The sequence below is a fragment of the Pipistrellus kuhlii genome, unplaced genomic scaffold, assembly GCF_014108245.1.
Source record: "Pipistrellus kuhlii isolate mPipKuh1 unplaced genomic scaffold, mPipKuh1.p scaffold_m20_p_2, whole genome shotgun sequence".
Taxonomy (NCBI): domain Eukaryota; kingdom Metazoa; phylum Chordata; class Mammalia; order Chiroptera; family Vespertilionidae; genus Pipistrellus; species Pipistrellus kuhlii.
In genome coordinates, this window is record NW_023425515.1 from 121,506,528 (window position 1) to 121,529,872 (window position 23,345).

Sequence of the window (23,345 nt, forward strand, 5' to 3'; positions counted from 1 at the left end):
GAAAGGGATAAAGGGGGGGAGATGGGGGACATCTGCAATACCCTCAATAATTAAAAAGAAGTAGTCCAGGGTGGCCAGCATGGTTCAGTGGTTGAGCGGGGACCTATGAACCAGGAGGTGACAGTTTGAATCCCCGTCAGGGCACGTGCTCAGGTTGTGGGCTCCATCCCCAGTGTGGGGCATGCAGGAGGCAGCCAATCAATGATTCTCTCTCATCATTGATGTTTCTATATATCACTCCCTGTCCCTTCCTCTCTGAAATCAATATATATTAAAAGGAAAGAAAGAAGAAAGAAAGAAAGAAAGAAGGAAGGAAGGAAGGAAGGAAGGAAGGAAGGAAGGAAGGAAGGAAGGAAGGAAAGGAAGGAAGGTAGGTAAGGAAAGGAAAGGAAAGAAAAGAAAAAAAGAAATAGCCCAGCTGGTGTGGCTCTGTGTTGAATGTGGCCTATGATCCAGGAGGTCATGGTTTGATTCCCAGTCAGGGCACAGGCCAGGAATTTCAAGGAGGGGGGGGGGGGGGGGAGGGGAAGGAGTGCAGTCGGCAACCAATCAATGAGTCTCATCATTGATGTTGCTCTCTCTCTCTCTCTCTCTCTCTCTCTCTCTTCCTTCCTATCTTTGAAACTAACAAAAAACATATTAAAAATATATATAGACGAAAAGGCATAACATTAAATTTTCTCCCACACTTTTGAATTAGATGCAGACATTTATTTATTTGAATTTTATCACATTGTATTTTAGTCAGCAGTTTATCAGTCCCCATTAGATTGGGATTCCTTGAGAGCAGGGACTGCCATTTTCACTTTGTCTTGAAGTAAGTACCAAATTATTTGCTAAATGAGAATGAATGGTATTTCTATTCAAGTAGTATGTATTTATCCATAACTGTGAGCATTAATCTCCAAATATTCTATAATCTGACTTAGTATCTTCACATTTATTTTATTTTTTAAAATATATTTTATTGATTTTTTACAGAGAGGAAGAGAGAGGGATAGAGAGTTAGAAACATTGATGCATCTATCAGCTTTCTCTTGCACACCTCTTACAGGGGATGTGACTGGAATCAAACCTGGGATCTTTCAGTCTGCAGGCTGACGCTCTATCCACTGAGCCACACCGGTTTCGGCAGTATCTTCACATTTAAATAAGAAATGGATACCAAAGCTTTGATTTAATTTGTGCTAAATCATTTTTTAAATTTTTTAGCATTGGTTATTTTATTATAAAAAGCTGATACTGGTATACATAAACTAATAACTTAAAATTCATTGTACATTTACTTCATTTTTTAACTTGACCTTCTAGTAAGTCTTTTTTTTCTTTCTAATAAATCTTTAGCTTTATTTTTTGGCTACTACACAAGGAAATGCTCCCTTGTATGTATGAGTGATTTAAAAGCATAATTTGTCGATGAGCATCTCTTCTTTTTCCTTTATTGGTAATAGGGCTTATATCTAGTTACATAAGGTGACCAGACGTCCCCCTTTTGGCGGGACAGTCCCGATTTTTAACAATTTGTCCCTCGTCCCTCAGCGTTTCAAAAAGTCAATTTTTGGAAAGACTGCACGATAAGATAGGGAAAAACAGGGGAACAGGAAGGGAATATACGGTTTTCGGTAGCCATGTGGCTATTTAGCCAGGATAAGAGTTTTATATTATTTTTGTTAATTTTATAATGTTAAACTTTAATAATAAATAATTGTTGAGAGCTGATTATTGAGAACTGCTTATCAAAGTTCCCATTGTTGATCAGTTGTTAGAATTTGACCACCATTGTTTGGACTTAATGAACAATGGCATTTTTTGGGATTGGCAACGACGAAAACATTTTGTAACTGTCTCTCAGACGATACACATCGTACTGCATGCTAATAAGCTAGTTAAACAAGTGATGTCATTACAAATCAGCTATTCAGATAATTTAGGTATGTAATTTATGTATTTATTTACTTCATAAATACATAAACTTTCTTGAATTTAGCAGACAGTACTCGTATTATTTATATTTTATAGTGGCGGCAAAAAATCTAGCGTAGGCCTTGAAAGTGACATTTAACGACTATACATAATTTTTATTTATTTGTAAATTGTACTTATGTTTAAATTTTAAAAAATATATTACAATACTATTTTTGCCTTCTATGAAAATTTTTGTTGCTCCATATAGACCAAATCCCGCCCCCCCGGCAATGGTGTCCCGCTTTACCAATGTTAAAATCTGGTCACCTTAACATATGGCTATCACTTAATCAACTTAAGGACATAGGAAAGTGTATTAAAACATAAATACACTCAGAGGAGGCTCCAAAGTCCTGAGATACGTTAGGTCTTGCCTTCACATAAAATAAAGGGAAAGGCACCAAAGGCGGGGGGTGGGGAGGGGGGACACGACACTGGATGTGAGGAAAGGCAGTTTTGCCGGAGCAGTGAGGCTTCTGTCCACAGCAGTGCAAAGTAAGATTTTAAAAGGTTAGCTCCAGAATGACTGTCTAGCTCTTACATCAGCATCATCCCTCTTCTCTTACAATGAACATCTCTGCAGCTGAGCCAAACTAACTTGACAAATGTCCGTTTCACTTGGTTATTAATTCCTTCTTAAGGGCTACGTCTCGCACCTCCTGGCATACACATGGCCGGGGACTATTTGGAAGGAATACCAGCGGACATAAGCACTAAGCGCAGCTCCGGGAGAGTAAGACCATCGGGGCTCAGTGACAGAAAAGGCGACGCCGCCCCCGGCGCTCTCTAGGAAACCCTCTTCCGGCATCCGCATCCCTCCCGGGCGGCCGGGTCCACCTCTCCTGGACCAGCTGCAGCGGCCTCGGCCTCAGGCTTCCTTAGAGCCTTAGCGGTGGGGATTGAGGGAGCTCCAAACCTATACCCTGAGGACTCCCAGCAGAACGGCCTCTAGACCCCGGCCTGCGATCGGGCCCGCAGCCCCGCCGCCCGCGCCCTCCCACGCCGGCCCCGCCCCGCCCCCTTGGGCGGCCCCGCTGCAGCTGGCGGGCGGGGTTTCCGCTTCCGGCGGCGGATTGTTGACGCCCTCGGCTGCTGCGGTGGCGACGGGGCGGTTGGGGAGGGGCCAGTAGACAAGGTAGAGGCGCAGCGAGCAGGCAGCGGCGGGGGCTGCCGAGACGATGGCCGAGGGGCCGGAGCAGCCGCGAGGCCGCCCCCCGGGACAGGGCGACGGCGGAGGCGACCTCGAGCCCGTCCCTTCCCTGCGAGGCCCTCCTGCCGCCGCCGCCGCCCCCGCCCCGCGCCCCCGGGACGGGCCGCAAGCCGAGCCCCAGGCCCCGGGCCGGCCTCCCGCCGCGGACCTCCCGCCCCCTGCGGCGGCCGCCGGGGAGACGGAGCCGCCGCCGCGCGGGCCCGGGAGGCGCGAGGAGGAGGAGGCGGCGGCGCCCGAGCCCGGCGGTGCGGGGCTGCGGGAGCCCGCGGGCTGCGGGGCGCCCGAGGCCGCGGCGCCGCGGGAGAAGCCGGCGCGGCTGAGCGCCCGCGAGTACTCCCGGCAGGTGCACGAGTGGCTGTGGCAGTCCTACTGCGGCTACCTCACCTGGCACAGCTGCCTGGCCGCGCTGCCCGCCTACTGCAGCCCGCCGCTGCCGGCGCCCGGCCCCCCCGCGGGGGGCGCGGCCCCTGCGGCCGGGGCGCCGCCGCCGGGCTACTACAGCCCCTTCTACTTCCTGGGCGCCGCGGGCGCGGAGCCCGGCCCGGGGGCGGCTCCCGGCGGCGTCTCCTCCGCCCCGGGCCCCGGCCCCGGAGCCCGGGCTCCTCACGGCCAGGGGGCCGCCGTGCGGGCCGCCTCCGGAACGAGGGTGGGCTCCGCCGCCCCTTCTCGGACCTCCAGCGAGACCGGGCGCCAGGCAGCAGGTGAGCAGAGCCCAGCGAGCGGCGGGGCGGGCTGCGGGGCGCTGCCGGAGGCGGGCGGGGTCGGTTTCCCACGCAAAACTGCCCCTCCACTGGCGCGGCTGCCGCTTGCCCGGGGCCTGAGGTGCCCACGGTGCACGGAGGGCGGCACCGTCTCTTCTCCTTTGGACCTGGCATTCCGAATGGATTCCCTTACTCCTGAGACCTCACCCGTGTAAAGGCATTTCTGCTCCTCACTCTGTCCTCTCGGTTTCCACGCTCTGGAGAATGAGATGATCCAAATCTGAATGCTCAGATGGCAAACCTGCGTGGGGGTGGGGAGGTGGGGAGGGGGTTAGGGAGTTGATAGCAATGCTGGGAATAACAAGACGTGGATTTATTATAGAGTATGTAATACAGAAATAGCAATTCTATATTACCTTTATATTAGGTACGGTGGAACTGGTGGATATAAAAGATTTATGTAGATGCAAATGGAGTTATGAACCTAGCTGAGTGGTCTTTATGTTGTCTGTTTACGTCTGTATGGGAATTAGAATATTTTGCATTAGTCAATACTTTTCAGTTTGTCATTTAGTTTCTGTTTACTTTATTCAGCTACAGATATATAAGTTCTCCTGAATTTGGTCCCATTCAGAATTTAGTATGACTGATTTATTCCATAGAAAGCAAGGCTAAATGAATAAGAGGCATCAATTTACTTTGTGTTAATTGTCTATACATAACACTGGTTTTTACTAAAAATATTTAGTTTTGTGTCATAGGCTTGTGATCGCCTGGATTCTCATTTGAGTCCCTTAAGTAATTCTCATGGAGTACCTTAAGTAATTAAATTTATGTGTGAAATCACTTTTTAAACAGAGGGGAAAGCAAACTTTTAAATACAGTGTTGCTGTATTTTAATAAAATGTACTTTCAGTGGAGCTAATGCTAGTGCTTGTTGCAAGTTTTTTGGTTTTTTTTTATTAGTAAGTTGTATCCTGACTTTACATTCCCCAGTTGTTTAACCAGGTTGGGGCCCAAGTCCTGTGAAATTATTAGTTTTCCTAACTTTTTTTTTTTTTTAAACAGGCAGAGAGTATGTTATTCCATCCTTGGCCCACAGATTTATGGCAGAGATGGTGGATTTCTTCATTCTCTTCTTTATAAAAGCAACTATTGTCTTAAGCATTATGCACCTCAGTGGAATAAAGTAAGTTAAGACTATTTGCAGAAAGGTTTATTAAAACCTACTGTCTAGAGATCTCATTTTTTTAAGATCTTTTTATGCCTGCATGTGACTGTATGGATAATTGGTTTACCAGTGTCATGATTTCTTTATAGGAGTTTTGTGAGAATTTTTTCTTGTTAGTTATGAGAAATAACTACAAAAAAGAGAATAGCACTTAATAAATTCTGCCAGATCTGTGGGAATCTCACTATCAAAAGTAGGTGAAAGGAGCCCCAAGCCTGGCTTGATTTTATTCAGCTATTTCCTTAGGTAGAACTCATTTCCCTCTTACTATGCATAAAGAGGTTTTGGTAGATGAACTATTAATAATCAGCTAGATGGCATTTCCAAATGAGATTGCTTATATTATCCCCAAGTGAACTGCAAAGTAAGCCATTTGTTTGAATAATCCTCCCTTCATATTAAAATTCATAGTAATTATTACTCACTAAGTACTCTCTACATAGTAGGAACTGAATTCACCTCTTTTCTTCAGAGCCTTAGACTGTAAACGCCTTATTTCCTCTATGAATGTCCCCTCTAGACAAGCCCCTTTATTGGGCTTGCTGGGTACTTTTGCTTCTAGGTTCTCAACTTTAGCCTTCTCGCAAAGCCCCTCTCTGACTAGACGAAGGGCCTAGTCACTGAGCCTTTAGATCCCAAGGCCAGCATTCTCACCCCCTTTAATGCTCTAAACGCTGTTCTGACCTCAGTGTCTTCTCACCTCCCCCTTCCCAAAGAACAGCTTTCTTTTGAGCTCACCTCTTTATATGGATTCTTTCTTAATCTTACCTCCAGTATGAACCACAGTGGTTAATACCTCCATTTTATAGAGATTGAAATTTGGATTTACAAGAAGTTAAGCCCAGAATTTACTAAGTTACAAAGGTAATAATAAGTGACAGAATCAATAAACAAATCCTTGTCAAATTTCAGGGCTCTTTCCAGGAACCTGAATGTTACTGTGGTTCCTTTCTGTCTCTTCCTCTTCTACGCTCTACATATCCCAAGTATCAACTCCTTTCTGTTGAATCTCTTGAATAGCCTTCAACCCAAACCATTTTTTATCATCATTGCTTTTCCCTAGTCCAGTTACTGTCATGCCTTGCCTGGATTATGGCTAAAGTTTTCTAACAGGTATCTCAGTCTTGTCTCCTATTTTATCTTAATCCAGTCTGATATAAAACCAGAGAGATCCTAAATTGATTCTGCTCCTTTCCTGCCTTAAAATCCTTCCTTCAGTGGTTCCTCATTGCCATCAGGTAAAGTTTTTTCCCCCATATGGTTTAACTTTAAGATGCCCTTATTTCTTAATCATTGTTATCACTCACACTTAAGATTTGAGTCATATCAAACTGCTTATAGCTTCCATCATTCTCTTCAAGTTTTTCTCCCTTGTTAGTCTCTCTCTCTGAAACTTCTCCCCTATTAGTCTGGCTAACTTCTCTTCATCCTTCAGATCTCAGCTTAAAGGTCACTTCTGGTAAGCTTCACAAGTTACATGTGCGTGGTATGTGTTCCCATAGTACACTGTAGTTTCCTATCATGACTCTTCATCTCACTTTATTATCCCTTATGCCCTGCCCTCCCTGCTTGGTTAGAATCCCATGAAAGCAGAGGCCATGTTGAATTCACTCACCAGGGTAGTACAGTGCCTGCTCATGATAGTGCTGCCTATTTGTTGAATAAGCTAATGTTTTGTGAAATACCTAAATATTAGCTTAGAATTTGAAATAAAGTTGTGACTAACACTAATGGGAAAAAAATCAAAGCAACTGCTCTGTAATTCTTTATAACCCAACACTATTATTTTGTGTAGGGATATCTCTAAGTTTGCTATGCATTATATAATAGAAGAAATAGATGAAGACACATCAATGGAAGATTTGCAGAAAATGATGATTGTGGCTCTTATATACAGATTACTAGTTTGTTTCTACGAGGTAAGCTACTGACTTCAGCAAATATTAATATTTAACTGTCTAATTTTAGTTTATCACCCCAAGACAGAAAATCAATGGAAATTTAGTTAATCATGTATTTGTCAAATGTTTATTTTTTCAAATTTTCTTTCATATAAAACTTCTCAAGTTAAAAAAAAAACAAAACCCTTCTGGCCTGGCCACCAGTGTGGCTCAGTTGGTTGGAGCATCATTCCATGCACTGAAAGGTTGCCAGTTTGATTCCTGGTTAGGGCACATACCTAGGTTGTGGGTTCAAGTCCCTAGTTGGATGCGTTACCGGAGGCAACCATCTCTCTCTCTTTTTCTCTTTCATCTCTCTTCCCCTCCCTCTCCAAAATCAGTAAAACATATCCTTGAGTGAGGATTAAAAATAATTTAATTTAAAAATATATATATATTTTATTGATTTTTTTACAGAGAGGAAGTGGGAGGGATAGAAAGCCAGAAACATCGATGAGATAGAAACACCCATCAGCTGCCTCCTGCACACCCCGCACTGGGTATGTGCCCACAGCCAAGGCACATGCCTTTGACTGGAATCCAACCTGGGACCCTTCAATTCGCAGGCCAATCAATGCTCTATCCACTGAACCAAACCGATTTCGGCAATAATTTAATTTTTAAAACTTTCTGAGTGGAGACATTTTATAATTTTGTTGTAATATATTTTAGTCTCATGGTCCGAAAATGTATTTATAAATTGGTTGTGGAAATTGAGATGTATTTTTCCATAGAAACAACTGGATCTTAGAGAAATATTACAGAAACAATTGGTAATATTGAAAATGATCTCTAATAATCATCAGTAATACACATTAAAAGGTTAACCTTTCACTATTTTGTGAAATTCCTCCAACTTGAAATGTTTAAAACATGAATAATATGGCAGGAAAACTTAACTTTAAAATTGGTGTGGTTGAGCTCTAGCCAGGTAGCTCAGTTGGTTAGGGGGTCCTCCCAGTTTGCCAAGGGTGTGAGTTCAATCCCCAGACAGGGCATATACAAGAAACAACCAATGAATGCATGACTAAGTGGTACAACAAATCAGTATTTCTCTCCCTCCCCTCTTCTTGCTCTAAAATCAGTTTGAAAAAAATTAAAATTGGTATGGTTGAGCTAGTAAATTATTTTTAAATTATCCTTCTTTCCTTAGATAATTTGCATTTGGGGAGCAGGCGGAGCTACCCCAGGGAAGTTTCTGCTGGGGCTTCGAGTTGTGACATGTGACACGTCAGTGCTTATTGCACCAAGTCGGGTTTTAGTGATTCCTTCCTCAAATGTTAGCATTACAACGTAAGTTCTTTTCTTATCTTAATCTAAATACTTAGGCATCCTATCAAGAGTAATATGCAAATTGACCACCACTCCAACACAAGATGGCTACCCCCATGTGGACACAAGATGGCCAGCAGGGGAGGGAAATTGGGAGGGACCAGACCTGCAACAGAGAGCAGTTGGGGGCAATCAAGCCTGCAGGGGAGAGCAGTTGGAGGACACCAGGCCTGCAGGGGAGGGCAGTTGGGGGTGACCAGGCCTTCAGGGGAGGGCAGTTAGGGGCAGTCAGGCTGGCAGGGTAGTGGTTAGGGCTGGCAGGCAGAAGCAGTTAGCAGCAATCAGGAAGGCAGGCGAGCAGTTGGGACCCAGCAGTCCTAGATTGTGAGAGGATGTCCGACTGCCGGTTTAGGCCTGATCCCAATAGGATGATGCCCCCAATAGGATTGGGCTTAAATGGGCAGTTGGACATCCTTCAAGGGGTCCCAGATTAGAGAGGATGCAAGCTGGGCTGAGGGACCTCCTTCTTCCTCTCCCCCCCCCCCCCCCCCCAATGCACTGGGCCTCTAGTACTTTAATAAATGGGCTTACGTTTATTAAGTTTAAAGCAGATTTTGAGTATTTTTCAGTTATATGATTGTAGACCCTTCTTCAGTATATATTTTCAGGAGAATCATTTAATGAAATTGAAGTTATACTAATGAAAGAATGATTTGGGTGTTGATGCTATCTACACAGTGCTCCGTGCCTAGTTAATAAATGTGTCAATTACTGATTTGGTAATACCTGTCATCATCCCATTAGAATAGGCAGTAAGAGTTTTGGAAACATGCATCCTGCTTATAATACTCCCAAGAGGCTGTTAGCATCTGCCTCTGGGGAAAGGTACAAATAGTGATAATGGAAGTTGTGGAGGTGAGTAGGTGGTAATCATTTGAGCAAAACAAGATACTAGTGGGAACTGCTGCCAGAATAATTAGAGCTGGATTGTTAATAAAAAGAAATATGAACAAGACTACTTTTGCTGACGTACTCAGAATTTCCTTACAATTTTGTGTTTATAATAATCCTATTAATGAGTATCAATAATGGCTAATGTTTATTGAGCATAAACTTAAAAACAGTGCATATGTTTTAACTAATTAAATTCTAACAATCTTACAAGATAGGTACTATATGTACCCTTACCCCTTTTACAGATGTGGAATACAACTTGTGATTGCTAGAAAGTGGATCTGATTGCTAGTCTGGATCCAGAGCCCACTCTTAGCCACTGTACTTTTCTGTAGTCTTTGAGGCAGAAACCTAACATTAGTAGGATAAGTCTCCATTCTAAACTATTGTTGAAAGCCTTTTAAAGCTTTTTTAAATCACAGGATCCCACAAAGAAAAGAGCTGATAAAAGAATACACAGTAATTTAAAATGTTAGTGCTTCATAAAAGGTAGAAAATGAGACTGCAATAAGCACACTCAGTTTAGAAGATACAGAAACACAGGAATGAGTGACTATAGAAAAGGCAAGGAAAGGAAATAGTTTTCTTCTGGCAAAATACTAGAAAATACTGTAAACTTTAGTTCACATTGTAAGACATTACTGCTTTTCATGTGAACATTCTAGTCTCTTATGTTGATGAAGTCTTTAGAACTAGCTGAGACGGTTTGATAGGATACTTGAAAATAACAGATATCAAAGGTAAAATTTCAACTATGAATGTTTTAAATACATACTTTGAACTTGATAGTAAGATATCTATATGTGGTATGTATACAATTTATCTGCTATTTTTTGCTTTTTTATTTTTAGGTCCACTATACGAGCATTGATCAAGAATTTTTCTATTGCTTCTTTTTTCCCTGCTTTCATCACACTGCTGTTTTTTCAGCATAATCGAACAGCCTATGACATTGTAGCAGGAACCATTGTGGTAAAAAGAAATGGGGTCAGATGATGCCCCCAAAAGCCCTGAATTCCATACTTTCTGGAATGATGACAAGACTAAATTATGTATCAAGGCCATCGGTATCCCTGGGTTACATTAACTGATGATTTAGAAATTAAAGCAGTCACTCCAGTGAGATACAGGTGACCATTCTGAAAGTGTTGATTTTACTTGAATGCCAAAGAACTTTTCCAGAAGAAAAACCTGTTTAAATTCAAGAGTTTAAATTTTAGATAAAAAAGAAGGCAAGTGGTTTCATAATCAACAATGGACAAAATATACTAAGTTCTAAGGCATTAGAATTTGCTGAAAGCATTTTCAGCTTTGAAATCCTGAAATGAAACTTTAAAAATTTATTTTGGTTTATCCCAAAATGATGGAAAATGTACAGTTGTGTTTTATAAACACATTATTCATCTTTTAGTTAACACTTCTTGGGGAAATTGTTCTTTGCTTTTTTGGGGGAGTGGGGACACAAATTGATAATCCACTTATCTCCATCCCAGGAGGTGGTGAGTTAGCTACAAGAGAAAGGGGCATGTGAGGCAGGCCCAGCAGTTCCCTTACCTAAAGTTTTAAAATCTGCACTGCAGTTTACTGTGGGAATGATGTAACTTTACAACTATTGTTAATACTTCAACATGTATTTTGGGGCAAAGTTTTGCATGATGATGAAAAAGTATTGTCATATTGCTATATTAACGTCGATTTTATTTTTTTAAAGAGAAGATAGTGATTGCTTTTAATGGGGAGGGGGGATAAATTGTCATTGTAAATTTAACTTAAAATTCATGTGCAAGTATTTTCAGTGCCCCAAATCAAACTATAAATATGGAGGAAGGGGAATTACTTCCATCAAATTGTTGCATATTTACTGTAAAACAATATTCCCAGTATGTGTGCAGCATGAAGAAAGTATTAGTGCTTTTCAGTGTTCTGAATATAACCTCTCTACACACAGGATATCTACACACTAGTTTCATTTTATATTTTATATAGTTCCATAACTTTTGAAACATCAAGTTAAATAATCTGAGTATTTCATGATTAAATATGGTAACCTGTGAAATATTAGCAATTTTCCCATAATGGACTATTCTAAAACAAGGAAGAGTAGCATTTCCAGACATAATTCTAAGTTCTTTGGTTGTCTGAGCCAAAAGCTTGTTTTTTGGGCCTGCCATGGATGATGTTTTGAAGGAAATGGTAAGCTAAGTAACACTGTGTATTGCTATTTTATTTTCCTATTGAAGCAAAGTTGTTTCAAATGTGGGGATGCTTTTGTTAGATGATCCAGTTAGCTGCGTTGAGATATACCTGAACTAAAAGTTTTGTTTCTTAGACATTTCTCCAACTCTGATAGTTTTCAAAAAACAAAACACTAAACTGTTGGACAGTTCATTATTAGACTGCTTAAAGGGTCATTCTAGGCTTTATTTTTGGTGTTAAGCTTATTAGCAAATGGAAGACACGTCTATCACTGTATCAATTTTTAAAGTGGATTTTTCTTTGATATTTAAAACTGAAAATATTCACAGTTAATGGTTATAGAAACCTTAATAGTATCCTTATACCCTTTGTAAAACTGCATAACCATGTTTTTTCAAAATAAGTTATATTAAATACATCACAGATAGCCTGTCAGTTAAGTGTGTCATAGTATTAAACAGATCATTCACTTGTAACCTCTGGGAAGTTATGGCCCTTCACAATAAAAAGTAATAAAACTAAAATTTTATGAGACTAGAAATTAGGAAATGTTACACAAACTTACCACTTAGTATGAAATTCAAGTTGAAATGCCCTTCAGTCATGTAATTCTGGAATTTACCTTCAATGTATCATTTCCTCAGGTATTGGATGGTTTACCACTTAGCCTCTTTTTATTTATATAGTACAACAGAGCAAACAAGTAGTCTAGTTTAATTTGTTACACTTAAAACATTGTACATATGTGTAGATTCATTTAGATCCATCTCAGGATTCAAGTTATACTATATAACTATATAGTATTATTTTGTCTTTTACAACAACAAAAGTATAACTATGAATTCAGCTCTTAGGAAAAGATTTTGATTCCCAAATAATTGAAAAAAGTGACAAAACAACAGGGAGGAGCCATTTTTTCTCTGGAATTGTGAAGAGTGGAGAATCCCTCTTTTCTGTACTTTATTTAGTATACATCTTATAGAAATGCTGATTTTCTGTGTCAAAGTGTAATTCTCATGCTGAAGCGCTGGCCTAAAAGGCAGAAAGTTATCGTCATAGTACAAACATAATTTATTCATCACTTTTTTAACATAAGCAAATGACACAAAAATTAGGAGTCAAGATGAGAACACACTTTCTATGAATGTCCTCTAAAAACCATAGAACACTTTGGTTAACTTTAGGCCCCTAAGAAATCACAGTACTCATTACCAAAGGTAACTTGTCTAGTTCATCTTGGGGAAGTCTGACACTAATATTCCCCCCTGGGCCTAGAGTAGGTATGTGTGAGTGATGGCAAGCCTTGCTTTTAGACTAATCTGTGACCACAGAAATAAAGCTAACAATTTAAAATATTGCCCACCTGATGATGATACTTGAGTGAGACTGGTTCACAAGTTACTTCTACATAAACATTTACCTTCCAGTTTTACTCAAATATTTAGGGTTGCAGGAAAATGTATTATATTAGAGGGCCACTTTGTCTGAATTGTAAAAGTGCATCTTCAGTGTTTTTTGTTTCAAATGATAGTAAAATGTTTTAACTCTAAAAGATGTTCCCTTTTGTTTCACTAACGCATAAGTATTTCCAGCAAAAAGGTGGGAATTGGAAATTAATTGGTTACTTGGGAATAAAGGGCTTTTTGAGAGGAACGGGGGCATTAAATATTTTCATTCTGCATCTATCCCAGGCTCTTATTTTGAAGAATATTTCTAAATAATAGTATTCCTAAAATCTGACAACTATCAATTCAATTACTTGCCATTTTCCACCTCCCATACCAAAATTTGAAATTTTTTCATGTACTAGTAGTACTTGACTGGTGAAGTCTGTCATTTCAAACTGTATATATCCTTGCAGCCATTATAGTAGGGCTTGACCCACAAATAATATCTGATGGCCTGACCTATAAAAAAACACAGCATTCTATTTTTAATAATTTGTATGCCACCAATTTGTATTCTTTGTCTCAATAAATCCTTGGTCACCAATGATTTTGTATTTTGCGTGTTTCTTTGAGGTTTTAGAATCTGCAAAAAGAGAACTTCCTTCCAAATACAGCTTTCTGCCTTCAGGGTGGCCACAGTTAACTAGAATGCTTTGAGAAATAGAGGACTTCCAAAATCATCATCCACTTTTGGAATATATTATCTTAACAATTCATTCAAAAGTTGCCCATAAATGATTAGGCTTAATGTTAAACTTTCCTGTCTTTAAGTGGTTAATCATTTCAACTATCAAGCAACATACTAAGGACCCATACACATGAGAAACCAGAAATTCAAGTCACACGAGTCAGCTGGGCAATTTAAACCTAGTTCTGATCTCACAAGCATTTCTTGTTCTAAACTTTACAAATCTAGAGGACAGAACACAAAACAAGTTCTTCAAGGGCAAAGATAATGAAGGATAAACTCAAATGTAGCTTTATGGCTGAGTCCTGTAGACAAGGTGCTGTTCTGAGCCCAGCCCATCATGGAACTAGTGTGGCCTTCTGAGGTAAGTTTTAAAAGTTTCCTGGCCCTAACCAATTTGTCTCAGTGCATCAGGGCATGTACCTTGGTTGAGGGCATATCTCCAGTAGGGGGTGTGCAGGAGACAGCTGATTGATGTTTCTCATGTTTCTAACTCTCACTTCCTCAGTAAAAAAAAATATATATATTTTTTAAAAAGTTGCCTGTATTATCCTATGTAATAAAAGCCCAATATGTAAATCAACCAAACGGCGGAATGACCAGTAGCTTTAACATGCACTGACTACCAGGGGGCAGATGCTCAATGCAGGAGCTGCCCTTAGCCAAGGTGGGTGACAGCAGGTGGCTGGGTCAGCAAGCAGGTAGTGCCAGGCTGGCCAAAGTGGGTGCCAGCTGAGGGGTGTGGGGGGACCCAATAGTCCCACAGATCAGCCCTGTTTGCTGGCCAGGCCTAGTGACCCTAAGGAAATAAAGGCACTCACATGGTCATACTGCAGCTGCGTGTAGCTGGACCCAACACACCCATGTCTTCATTTTTACTATACCAAATTTGTCAATTTCCATTAAACACAGGCTAGCCTTTGTAAAGTTTCAAACTCGATATATCAACAGGCCCAGGAAATGACATGGAGTCATGTCCTGCCTAATGATGTTTTGGTCAACAATGAACCAAATGTTCAACTGTGGTCCCCATAGATAATGGAGCTGAAAAATTCTCATTGCCTAGTAAGGAGATAGCCATTATGATGCATTACAACTGCCTACAGTATTCAATACAGTATCAGGTTTGTAACCTTGGAGCAACAGCCTCGGTGTGAAATAGGTTATACCATCTTGATTTGTATAAATTCACTACATTTGCTTAATGATGAAATTGCTTAATGACAAATTGTTCAATGTATCTGGAGTCAAGTAACGCATGACTACTAATTACAGCAAACACAAATTCTTTCCAGGCTAAACCAGAAAATTTAAGGCTTGATTATAAATTGTTAAAATTAGTCCATCACTTTTATGTCAAATATCAACAAAATTTCAGGGGAGAATTTCTAGCAAGTAACAAGCAGCCAGTGGCTCAGTTAGTTGGCACATCTTCTCATACCAAAAGGTGGCAGGTTCAATTCCCGGCGAGGAAACATGCCTAGGTTGCGGGTTTAATCCCTGGTCAGAGTGCGTATGACAGGCAACCAATCGATGTTTCTCACATCTGTGTTTTTATTTCCTCAGATGAGAAGAAAGAAAGACATAAGCAGCTAGCTTAAAGACAAATTTTCCCATTGTCTGAATTTTCTTAATGCCTAAAATCATAAATTACTCAAAACAACTTTGTACTTAAAGTGGCAAGTCCTCCAGGTGCTTATTTAATGATGCAGATCTCTGGACTCTGCCCAGACCCAGTGAATTAATCTCTGAGGAGGAAGTCCTAGAATATACACCTGACACAAGTTACATTGATGTACATTCAGTGAGAACTACTGATTAAAGTATATAAACAAACCTGATTATTCAATCTTTCTACATAAGGCTTTTCTCTCTTCAGAGATTGTTTTCAGTTAAAAATTCCTCTTTGCCGAAACCAGTTTGGCTCAGTGGATAGAGCATCGGCCTGTGGACTGAGGGGTCCCAGGTTTGATTCCAGTCAAGGGCATTTACTTTGGTTTTGGGCACCTCCCCAGTAGGGAACGTGCAGGAGGCAGCTGATTGATGTTTCTAACTATCCCTCTCCCTTACTCTTTGTAAAAAAATTAATAAAATATATTAAAAAAAAACCACAATTCCTCCTTAACCTGGCTGGTGTGACTCAGTTGAGCTTCATCCCATGCACTAAGAGGATGCAGGTTCCATTCCAGGTCAGGGCGCAGTAGGAGTCAGCAGATCAATGTTTGTCTTCCCGGGCCCCCTCCCCCCACACACACACCCCCCCCCCCAAAATTGATAAGAACATATTTAAAAAACAAACAACAAAAACCACACAATTCCTCATTGGTCCAGCATGAAAAGTGGGCCGACATTGTTTTGTCATATTACACTCCCCGGCTTTCTACAAGCAGCCCCCAATTTTTACTTATGTATGGAGTATATAAGCTATCATAGCCACAGGGAGTGTATCAGAAGTGGTTCTATAGCCTGAGCCAGTCTGATAAGGAGATACCTCTGCTGAGCTTGAATATGGACAGGTTGGAAGTTACAGCTGCTACCATGAATGAACTCAAATTGCCATATGCAGCCTGAGAATTTCAACCACTGAGACGGAAAAAACAAGTTCCAAGCTCTGTACACTTCAGTTCAGTTGGGGGGAGGAGGGCAATGATTTCATTTTTAAGCAAAACCACTTCATGGCTTTCAGTCACTTGTTTAAAAAATAAAAAAGATACTAAGTAAAAGAAAACCTCTCTAGCACAGCAGAATGCCTAATATTCCCATCCATGTGAGCTTAAAGAATGGCTGAGAATGCATGAACCTGCATTTTAGTTAGGCACTAACTTCTCAGCAGTGAAACCACAAATTTCCAGTTTACTTCTTTTAACCTTCACCATCACAGATCTATATCAAATGTGTATTATAACACGAAATTTCTACCCCAACACCAGCATTTGATGATGGCCTAATATATTTTTAGTATGAAAAAAAAATTATCTTTTCATTATAAATAACACCAAAAACCTAAAACGTTTTTAAAGTTCCGAGTTTGCATTCCAACCACAAATTCAACAAAATAAAAGCACAATATAATTGTGCATTCAAATTGAAGAATAAAATTACCAAATGTTGTCTGCCACCATCACCACCTCTTCCCCACCTAGCTCTTTTATGGACCACAGAAAAGAAATCCAGTTTTTAAAAAAAAATCGCTAAAGTAATTTTTTTAAAAGTTACACAAAAGGACCACTGAAGTTTTTGTGGGCTGCTGGGGCCATGTATCCCCAAGAATTCCATCAAAAACCAGTGTCTAGTCACCTATCAAAGAAGATACAAGTATAAAAAGAAATGACTGTGTGTTTATTTCCAACTTTTAAAAAGGTCAATTTAGATGCAAAGTAGGCATGATTCCTAGCACCAGACAAAAAAAGCAGGTACCTTCAATATGTTGTAAGTTCAGACACTTTCCCAATGACTTAGTTAGGAGTTATCCAAATCACTTAAAAGCATTCTCTGAAGTTTATCTTCTAACTGACCATTATTAATTAACCTTTATAAAAAGGTTCCCTTCCAGAGTTAACACTAGAACAAAAAGAATTTCACAATTTTTTATTGATGGCATTTATCCCATGGTTTAACATGTTAATTATACTGTAATAAACATGGCTTTAATATTAAACTTTTCCTTATTATCCAGTCACCACAGTCCATTTCAGTAAATATATAAAAATATATGCTTAATACTTTGTACAATACTGGTTTTTGGTCCAAACAAAACTGGATCAGAAAAGCCAATAAATTCACTTTAAGAATCCCCAATTTTTTTTTTAAGATTTCCAAATGGATTTAGGCAACTTTGAATAATGGGATTTACATAATAAAATCTGAGACAAGACTAAACAAACAACAACAAAAAATTCTAACACAAAATTAAAATTTCAAGTTCACAGATTTATGTTATGCCAGAAAGTACAGAAACAAAATCGTATTTACACAAGTTTCATAATAAAATAATGGAAAAGGCAAGACAGGTGATAGAAGAATGAAAATATAGAAATAGCATATAATTATTAAGTGGAGAAGGAACTAGATCTAACAAGTCCTTAGTATGGACCATTCTTTAATCAGGCTTCCTCTATCAGAAAATTTTAGTACACAATAACACCCAACTCACTCACTTCACACATACACCAGCACAAACTCAGCATAGAAATCATTCATTTCAACATCCTCTAATCTATACAGAATTCCTCAGATATAATTACAATATCAATGCGTTCCATAAACGCATATCAACGCACATAATGGTGCAGATGAAGAGGTTCTATACAAAGCCATTCACTGAGCAGGCTCCATTCCTGAATTCAGCCAGCCTAAGCCAAATCAGTGAATAATTTGCTGTATCATAAAATATTTTCGCTGAAGAATCAGTCATCAGTCTATTATTTATTTTTAAAGGGCGTGGCGAGAGGTGAGGGCAAGGCTTTTGTAAAGAAAGAAAGAGGAAAATTCCAAAATCAAAGAAGTCCTTAGGCAGATTGACTTCAGGTAACTCCAGCATGTAGTACAATCCAGTATCTAAAAGCAGGACACCAGCTTTTGTTAAAACTTGTGTATAACACCACTCCAATATTTATTTCCTGCGTCTAACAGCAGTCTTTATCTTGCGACCAGAAACTGAAGTTCCAGAAGAAGAGAACATATTTTTCCCATTTGACCTGTGAAAAATAAAAACTTCAACATGTGACATGATGTTCAAAATTTTAGAGTCATAATATAACTCTAAAATGCGACCAATGACAAGGGGAAGAGACATTGTTCAAGTAAACATATTTCCTGCCACACAGGACACATACACACTCCGTTCTTTTTTTCAGATCCTCCCAAACTATAATATGGTAAATTGATATTAGAGAACATACTTGCCTTTACCTAAACTACATTTATGCACAAGCACACATCCTTACCATACTAATGCTCCATTTTAACAAAAAGTCTCTTACCCCACTGCAAATGAAGCTGATGGCTGATGAAATGGAAAGCCCCCTGAGCCAGAAGGCTGGGCTGGGGCTGCAAGTGTGCTCGGATTCGCACCAAATTTGAATACTCCTGACGGATTGTTGTTTGTGAAATTGAAATTTGTAGTACTGCTGCCAAACTGGAAAACTGAACCTACAATAGTTGAAGCAAAAAAAAACAAAAACAAAAAACAACATTAAGGTAAAAATGGTAAGTTTCTAGAAATGACTCTGCCCTTTAATGCAAAAATACAGTAAAGAGTTAAGCTCTCGATGTGTGGGAGGGAGGGAGGGGGGCAAAAAAAATCAATAAAATATATTTAAAAAAAGAGTTAAGCTCTCTTATGACCACTTAAAGAAAATCGAGTATTTTCTCCACTGTGGATCTTCAAAAAGTCCACAATGGAGAAATGCCTTCAGAATTATCAAAATGCTTTCCAATCTAAACCTATATTCAACCAAAAATCTTACCAAACATGGGAGCAAAATAATGATCCTTCCAGAAATGTTTGGCCTCAAAATTTTCTTCTCTGAGTACTTAAAAAAAAAAAAAAGTTCGCTGGAAGGTCTGCTCTATCAACACATGGAAGTGGGAAGACGATGACACCAAGGAAAGAGAGATGCTTTTTAAGAAGCTATAGGAATCTCCAAGATAATTGGTAAAAAGGATCCCCAAGACATCAGTTAAATAGCAAGCCTCTCTAGAAAGCCTAGTAGGAGGAGCATTTTAGAAAATTCTGGGAAATTTCAGATCCTGAAAAACAGCCAATGTGCTTGAAAATACAGAGAAGAGATCTATTCAAAGAGGGAATCATTAAGGCTAGAGAAAAACAAAATTTTTTGTAGGAATAATCCCAGTAGACCATGTGGCATTTGCATATTCTGAATATTAATCTAACTGTTCAGTGTCACTGTATGTATGTCATTACAGGGTGGAGCAAATGTTTGTATGGAAAATAACAATTAATAAATAACAATGCCCCACCCTGTATAATACATGTGACTAACTATATTTTTTTAAAAAAAACAAACACAAACATTTTTAAAAATATACAAGTGAAAAGGTTTGTGTCATCAAATAGGAAGTGTCATGAGACAATTCGGCTGGACTGTCCCAAGAAGAGTAGTAGAGCTGAGGCATAAATTCTTGAAGTAAATCTAATCACTAAGAGAATTAGAAAACACCACAGTTAAAATCTAGGCTAGAATGCCCCAAAATCCAGAAGGGGAGAAATAGGATGTAATGAATCCAATATCTAATTCAAAGAGTTAAAAAATGCTTAATGTGCCAAAGTTGGGAGTGTGGTTTATCGGTAAGAGTAAATATACACTTCTCTAGGCTACTGAGTATGACAGACAATTAAAAAAAGGCATGCATGTTTCAAAGTTCAAAAAAAAATATCACATCTAAGACATACTAAACCTATGTACAGATACAAAGTACATAACAAGTACACACACTCACCGGAATTCGGAGCTGTTCCAGAGCCAAATGCAGACTGAGCAGGCTGCTGTCCAAACACAGGAGGCTGGCTGCTGCTTGACACTGCCCCAAAAGTAGGTGGTGCAGGCTGAGAGCCAGCAGAAAATAAAGCTGCTGAAGATGATACAGACCCAAAGCCTGGGGGATTTGGCTGGCTGGCACCTTGACTTTGTCCAAATGTTGGGGTCTGGTTAGCACCAAATGCTGGACTGGCAGATGGTGCTGAAGGTCCAGTGCCAAACACAAAGGAGCATCCTGTAGGCCCAAAGAATTATGTAAATCACCAGGATAGCTAGAAATAATTCTCAAGAAATCTCTAAAAAGCCAAAAGCAAATTCCAAGCTTCCTTTCAGATTTTTACCTTGCTGAAAAAAAAATCCCACCAATTTTTGAATAATGATTGTAAGAATTATAAGAATGCAAATCTCTTCACCATTGTTTAGTAAAACTATATAGAATCCACATAAACAAATCAGCTAACTGCAGCTCGCAAGCCACATGTGGCTCTTTGGCCCCTTGAGTGTGGCTCTTCCACAAAATACCATGGCCTGGGCGAGACTATTTTGAAGAAGTAGCATTAAAGAAGTTTAAAAAAAATTTGGCTCTCAAAAGAAATTTCAATCATTGTACTGCTGATATTTGGCTCTGTTGATTAATGAGTTTGCCGACCACTGCCAGTTTGGCCCAGTAGATAGAACATTGGCCCTTAGCCTTAAGGGCCTCGGGTTTGACTACTGTCAAAAGCACATACTTCAGTTGCAGGCTCAATTCCTGTAGGGACTCATAAAATAGGCAACAGATTGATGTGTATCTCTCAGGGTCTCTCTCCCTCCTCCCTACCACTCTCTTTAAAAATCAATGGAAAAGGTGTTGGGTGAGGATTAACAAAAAAATAACAACAACAACAACAAAAACTATTAATGAAACTCCCCACTTTCATAGTCAAAAAATTTTTTTAGGTGGAATATATCGAAGACAACAACTAACCCCATCAGAAATTTACCACAAGCAGAAATCAGCTAATGTTGCATCATGAACACACTGCACAATGAGGACTAATGTTTCATAAAATAAACCCAGGTCTGGTTACTTACTTGCAAAAACTACAGATAACACTTTTGCTGATATTAGAAAAACTGCTCCCAAGAGTTAATTATGCTAAACTTAAATACAAGGTGTACATTACACCACGGAGTGAATAACTACAACATCCCAAGTATAGAACAGGTAAAGGCACCCATGCCATTCTGCCATATTAATTCCTAAGAATTGATATACTCATAATTAAGACCAATCCAAATACACATATGGGTTTTTTGTTCTTTTTTAAAAGTACCTGAAGAGCTAGATGTGGTTGTAGCTCCAAAGTTAAAACCAGAGGTTGCAGTATTACTGCTGGCTCCGGGACCAAAGACAAATGGGGTAACAGCTGTGCCCGAGCTGGATGTGGTTGCCGGTTTGCTCTCTTGAGGAAACAGCAAAGATTGTTGAGATGTACTGGACTCAGCAGGGTTGCCAAAGGCAGAGCTGCTCACGGGATTGTTGGCCTGTCCAAACACAAAGGCACCCACTGGTGCACTGGATGAAGAGGTGGAACTACCAAATATGCTGCCACCAGCTGAAGTGGCTGGTGTACTTGAATTAGAAGAATTGTTGTTCAAAAAACTAAAAACGGGCTTTGCTCCACCTTGATCTGTATGACAAAAAATTAAAAAACAAAAAATTTTAAAAACAAGTAATCACAGAAAGCATTTTTTCTTATCGTACAATCTAAGAAGTCATTAGAAAACAGAAATTTTTAATATCGATTCATTTATGCCCTATCCTGTTTGGCCCAGTGGATACAGCATCAGGCCTGTGGACTGAAGGGTCCTGGGCTCGATTCTGCTCAAGGGCACATGCGCAGGTTGCAGACTTGAGCCCCAGGGGGGATGGCAGCCAAACAATGATTCTCTCTCACCACTGATACTTCTATCTAGCTCTCTCCCTCTCCCTCTCTGAAATCAATAAAAATATTTAAAATATATACACTATATATGTATATATAAATTTATTCATCAAATAGGCATATCTGTTATATTAAATTCTGATAGTCAAATGAATTCATCTTTTCTTGTAGATTTTGTGTTAAAATTTTCATCGTTCAGATTAATAAAAATATGCCTTATATCCAGATCTAACTGAATATTTTGTTTGGATAACAAATTCAGACAGTGGAAGATAACTGAATCATATTTACTTATATAAATATGATTTGCAATTTATGTTAGTAGGATTAAAACTTCAATTTAACCAAATGATAGCTAATTTTCCTGCAGCATTTATTGACTAGTCACTAGTGCATCTTTTGCTCACCTTTATGACATATTAAATTCCAAATATATGTTTCTGATATAGTTATTGTTACTAAAGTGATTTAATTGTTATAGCTTGACAGAATTGTTTGATATTTAGTAAGACAAACCTATCTGTGTGCCTGCCCTTCTCCCCCAAATTTTTTGTGCATTTTCCTTCTATATAAACTCCAAGATCCACAATTCCTCTAAGAACTGAAATTACATTGTGGACTGGGGCTGGGAAGGAGAGAAATATTCTCATTCAGGAACAAGTATTAAATATGTTCTTATGATGTTAGCATGTAATAGGTTCTGTGGCTTTTATAAAATACAAATTTAAAATATTAGAAAATACAAATGAAATATGTCATCCAACATTTTAGGCGACCCTGCTAGCGGTCCTCAACCTGTGAATTGTGACCCACAAGTTGAGAACCGCTGCTTAGAGCCCAAGACCATCGGAAAACACATATATTTACATTACGATTCATTAACAATAGCAAAATTACAGTTATGAAGTAGCAATGAGAATAACTTTATCGTTGGGGGTCACCATAACATGAGGAACTAACTGTATTAAAGGGTTGAGGCATTAGAAAGGTTGAGAACCACTGCCTTATTGTAAGGGCATTAGCATGAGTTAGGAAAATGGAGCTAACATTTTAGCTCACTTTCAAATCAATAGATAGGAGGGTTAAGAGGTCTATTTCAATGGAAACAGTATGGAAGCAGTGCTCGCCAACCCAGTGGTCCTCAGACCTCTGGTGGTCCACAAGGTCCGAAAGGTTGATATAGAGAGCCCATGATTAAATTTGGTTAAACCCTATCTCATGTTTATTCCTTCCCAAATTATATATAATTTAGCTTTTATTTTCTTTAAAAGGGTGTTTTTAAATTTCCAAGTAAAAATTCAATACACAAAAA

At 39.4% G+C, this 23,345-nt stretch overlaps 2 protein-coding genes across 11 annotated transcripts in view; one reads left to right on the top strand and one right to left on the bottom strand.

Annotated features, from left to right (window-relative positions):
- The first annotated feature begins 3,039 nt into the window (after positions 1-3,039).
- Positions 3,040-13,464, top strand: FAM8A1 (family with sequence similarity 8 member A1). Of its 2 annotated transcripts, none has more exons than XM_045584305.1 (5): positions 3,040-3,876; positions 4,945-5,065; positions 6,903-7,026; positions 8,201-8,340; positions 10,125-13,464. In XM_045584305.1, the coding sequence occupies exons 1-5, from the start codon at positions 3,144-3,146 to the stop codon at positions 10,267-10,269; spliced, it is 1,263 nt and encodes a 420-aa protein (XP_045440261.1). In that variant the 5' UTR covers positions 3,040-3,143; the 3' UTR covers positions 10,270-13,464. The 2 variants fall into 2 exon arrangements, with proteins under 2 accessions (XP_045440261.1, XP_045440262.1); XM_045584306.1 differs by having other exon boundaries at positions 3,040-3,870; positions 4,942-5,065.
- A 3,712-nt stretch (positions 13,465-17,176) lies between these two features.
- NUP153 (nucleoporin 153) overlaps positions 17,177-23,345 on the bottom strand; it is a 61,355-nt gene continuing 55,186 nt past the window's right edge. For 8 of the 9 annotated variants that reach the window (XM_036444197.2, XM_036444199.2, XM_036444200.2 and 5 more), the window contains 4 exons: positions 21,422-21,778; positions 20,068-20,340; positions 18,588-18,756; positions 17,177-18,302 (listed from right to left, as the gene is read on the bottom strand). In XM_036444197.2, coding sequence (XP_036300090.1) covers positions 18,218-18,302; positions 18,588-18,756; positions 20,068-20,340; positions 21,422-21,778 — 884 coding nt within the window. In that variant the 3' untranslated portion in view covers positions 17,177-18,217. The remainder of the gene's footprint in view (positions 18,303-18,587; positions 18,757-20,067; positions 20,341-21,421; positions 21,779-23,345) is intronic. The other variant, XM_036444203.2, reaches the window with a different exon arrangement.

What these genes read in the sequence shown, in the direction of transcription:
- FAM8A1 (XM_045584305.1), top strand. Translation starts at nt 3,144, where the DNA reads ATGGCCGAGGGGCCGGAGCAGCCGCGAGGCCGCCCCCCGGGACAGGGC. An exon ending in GACCGGGCGCCAGGCAGCAG is followed by an intron (nt 3,877 to 4,944) that starts GTGAGCAGAGCC and finishes TTTTTTAAACAG; the next exon opens with GCAGAGAGTATGTTATTCCA. An exon ending in TCAAATGTTAGCATTACAAC is followed by an intron (nt 8,341 to 10,124) that starts GTAAGTTCTTTT and finishes TTTTATTTTTAG; the next exon opens with GTCCACTATACGAGCATTGA.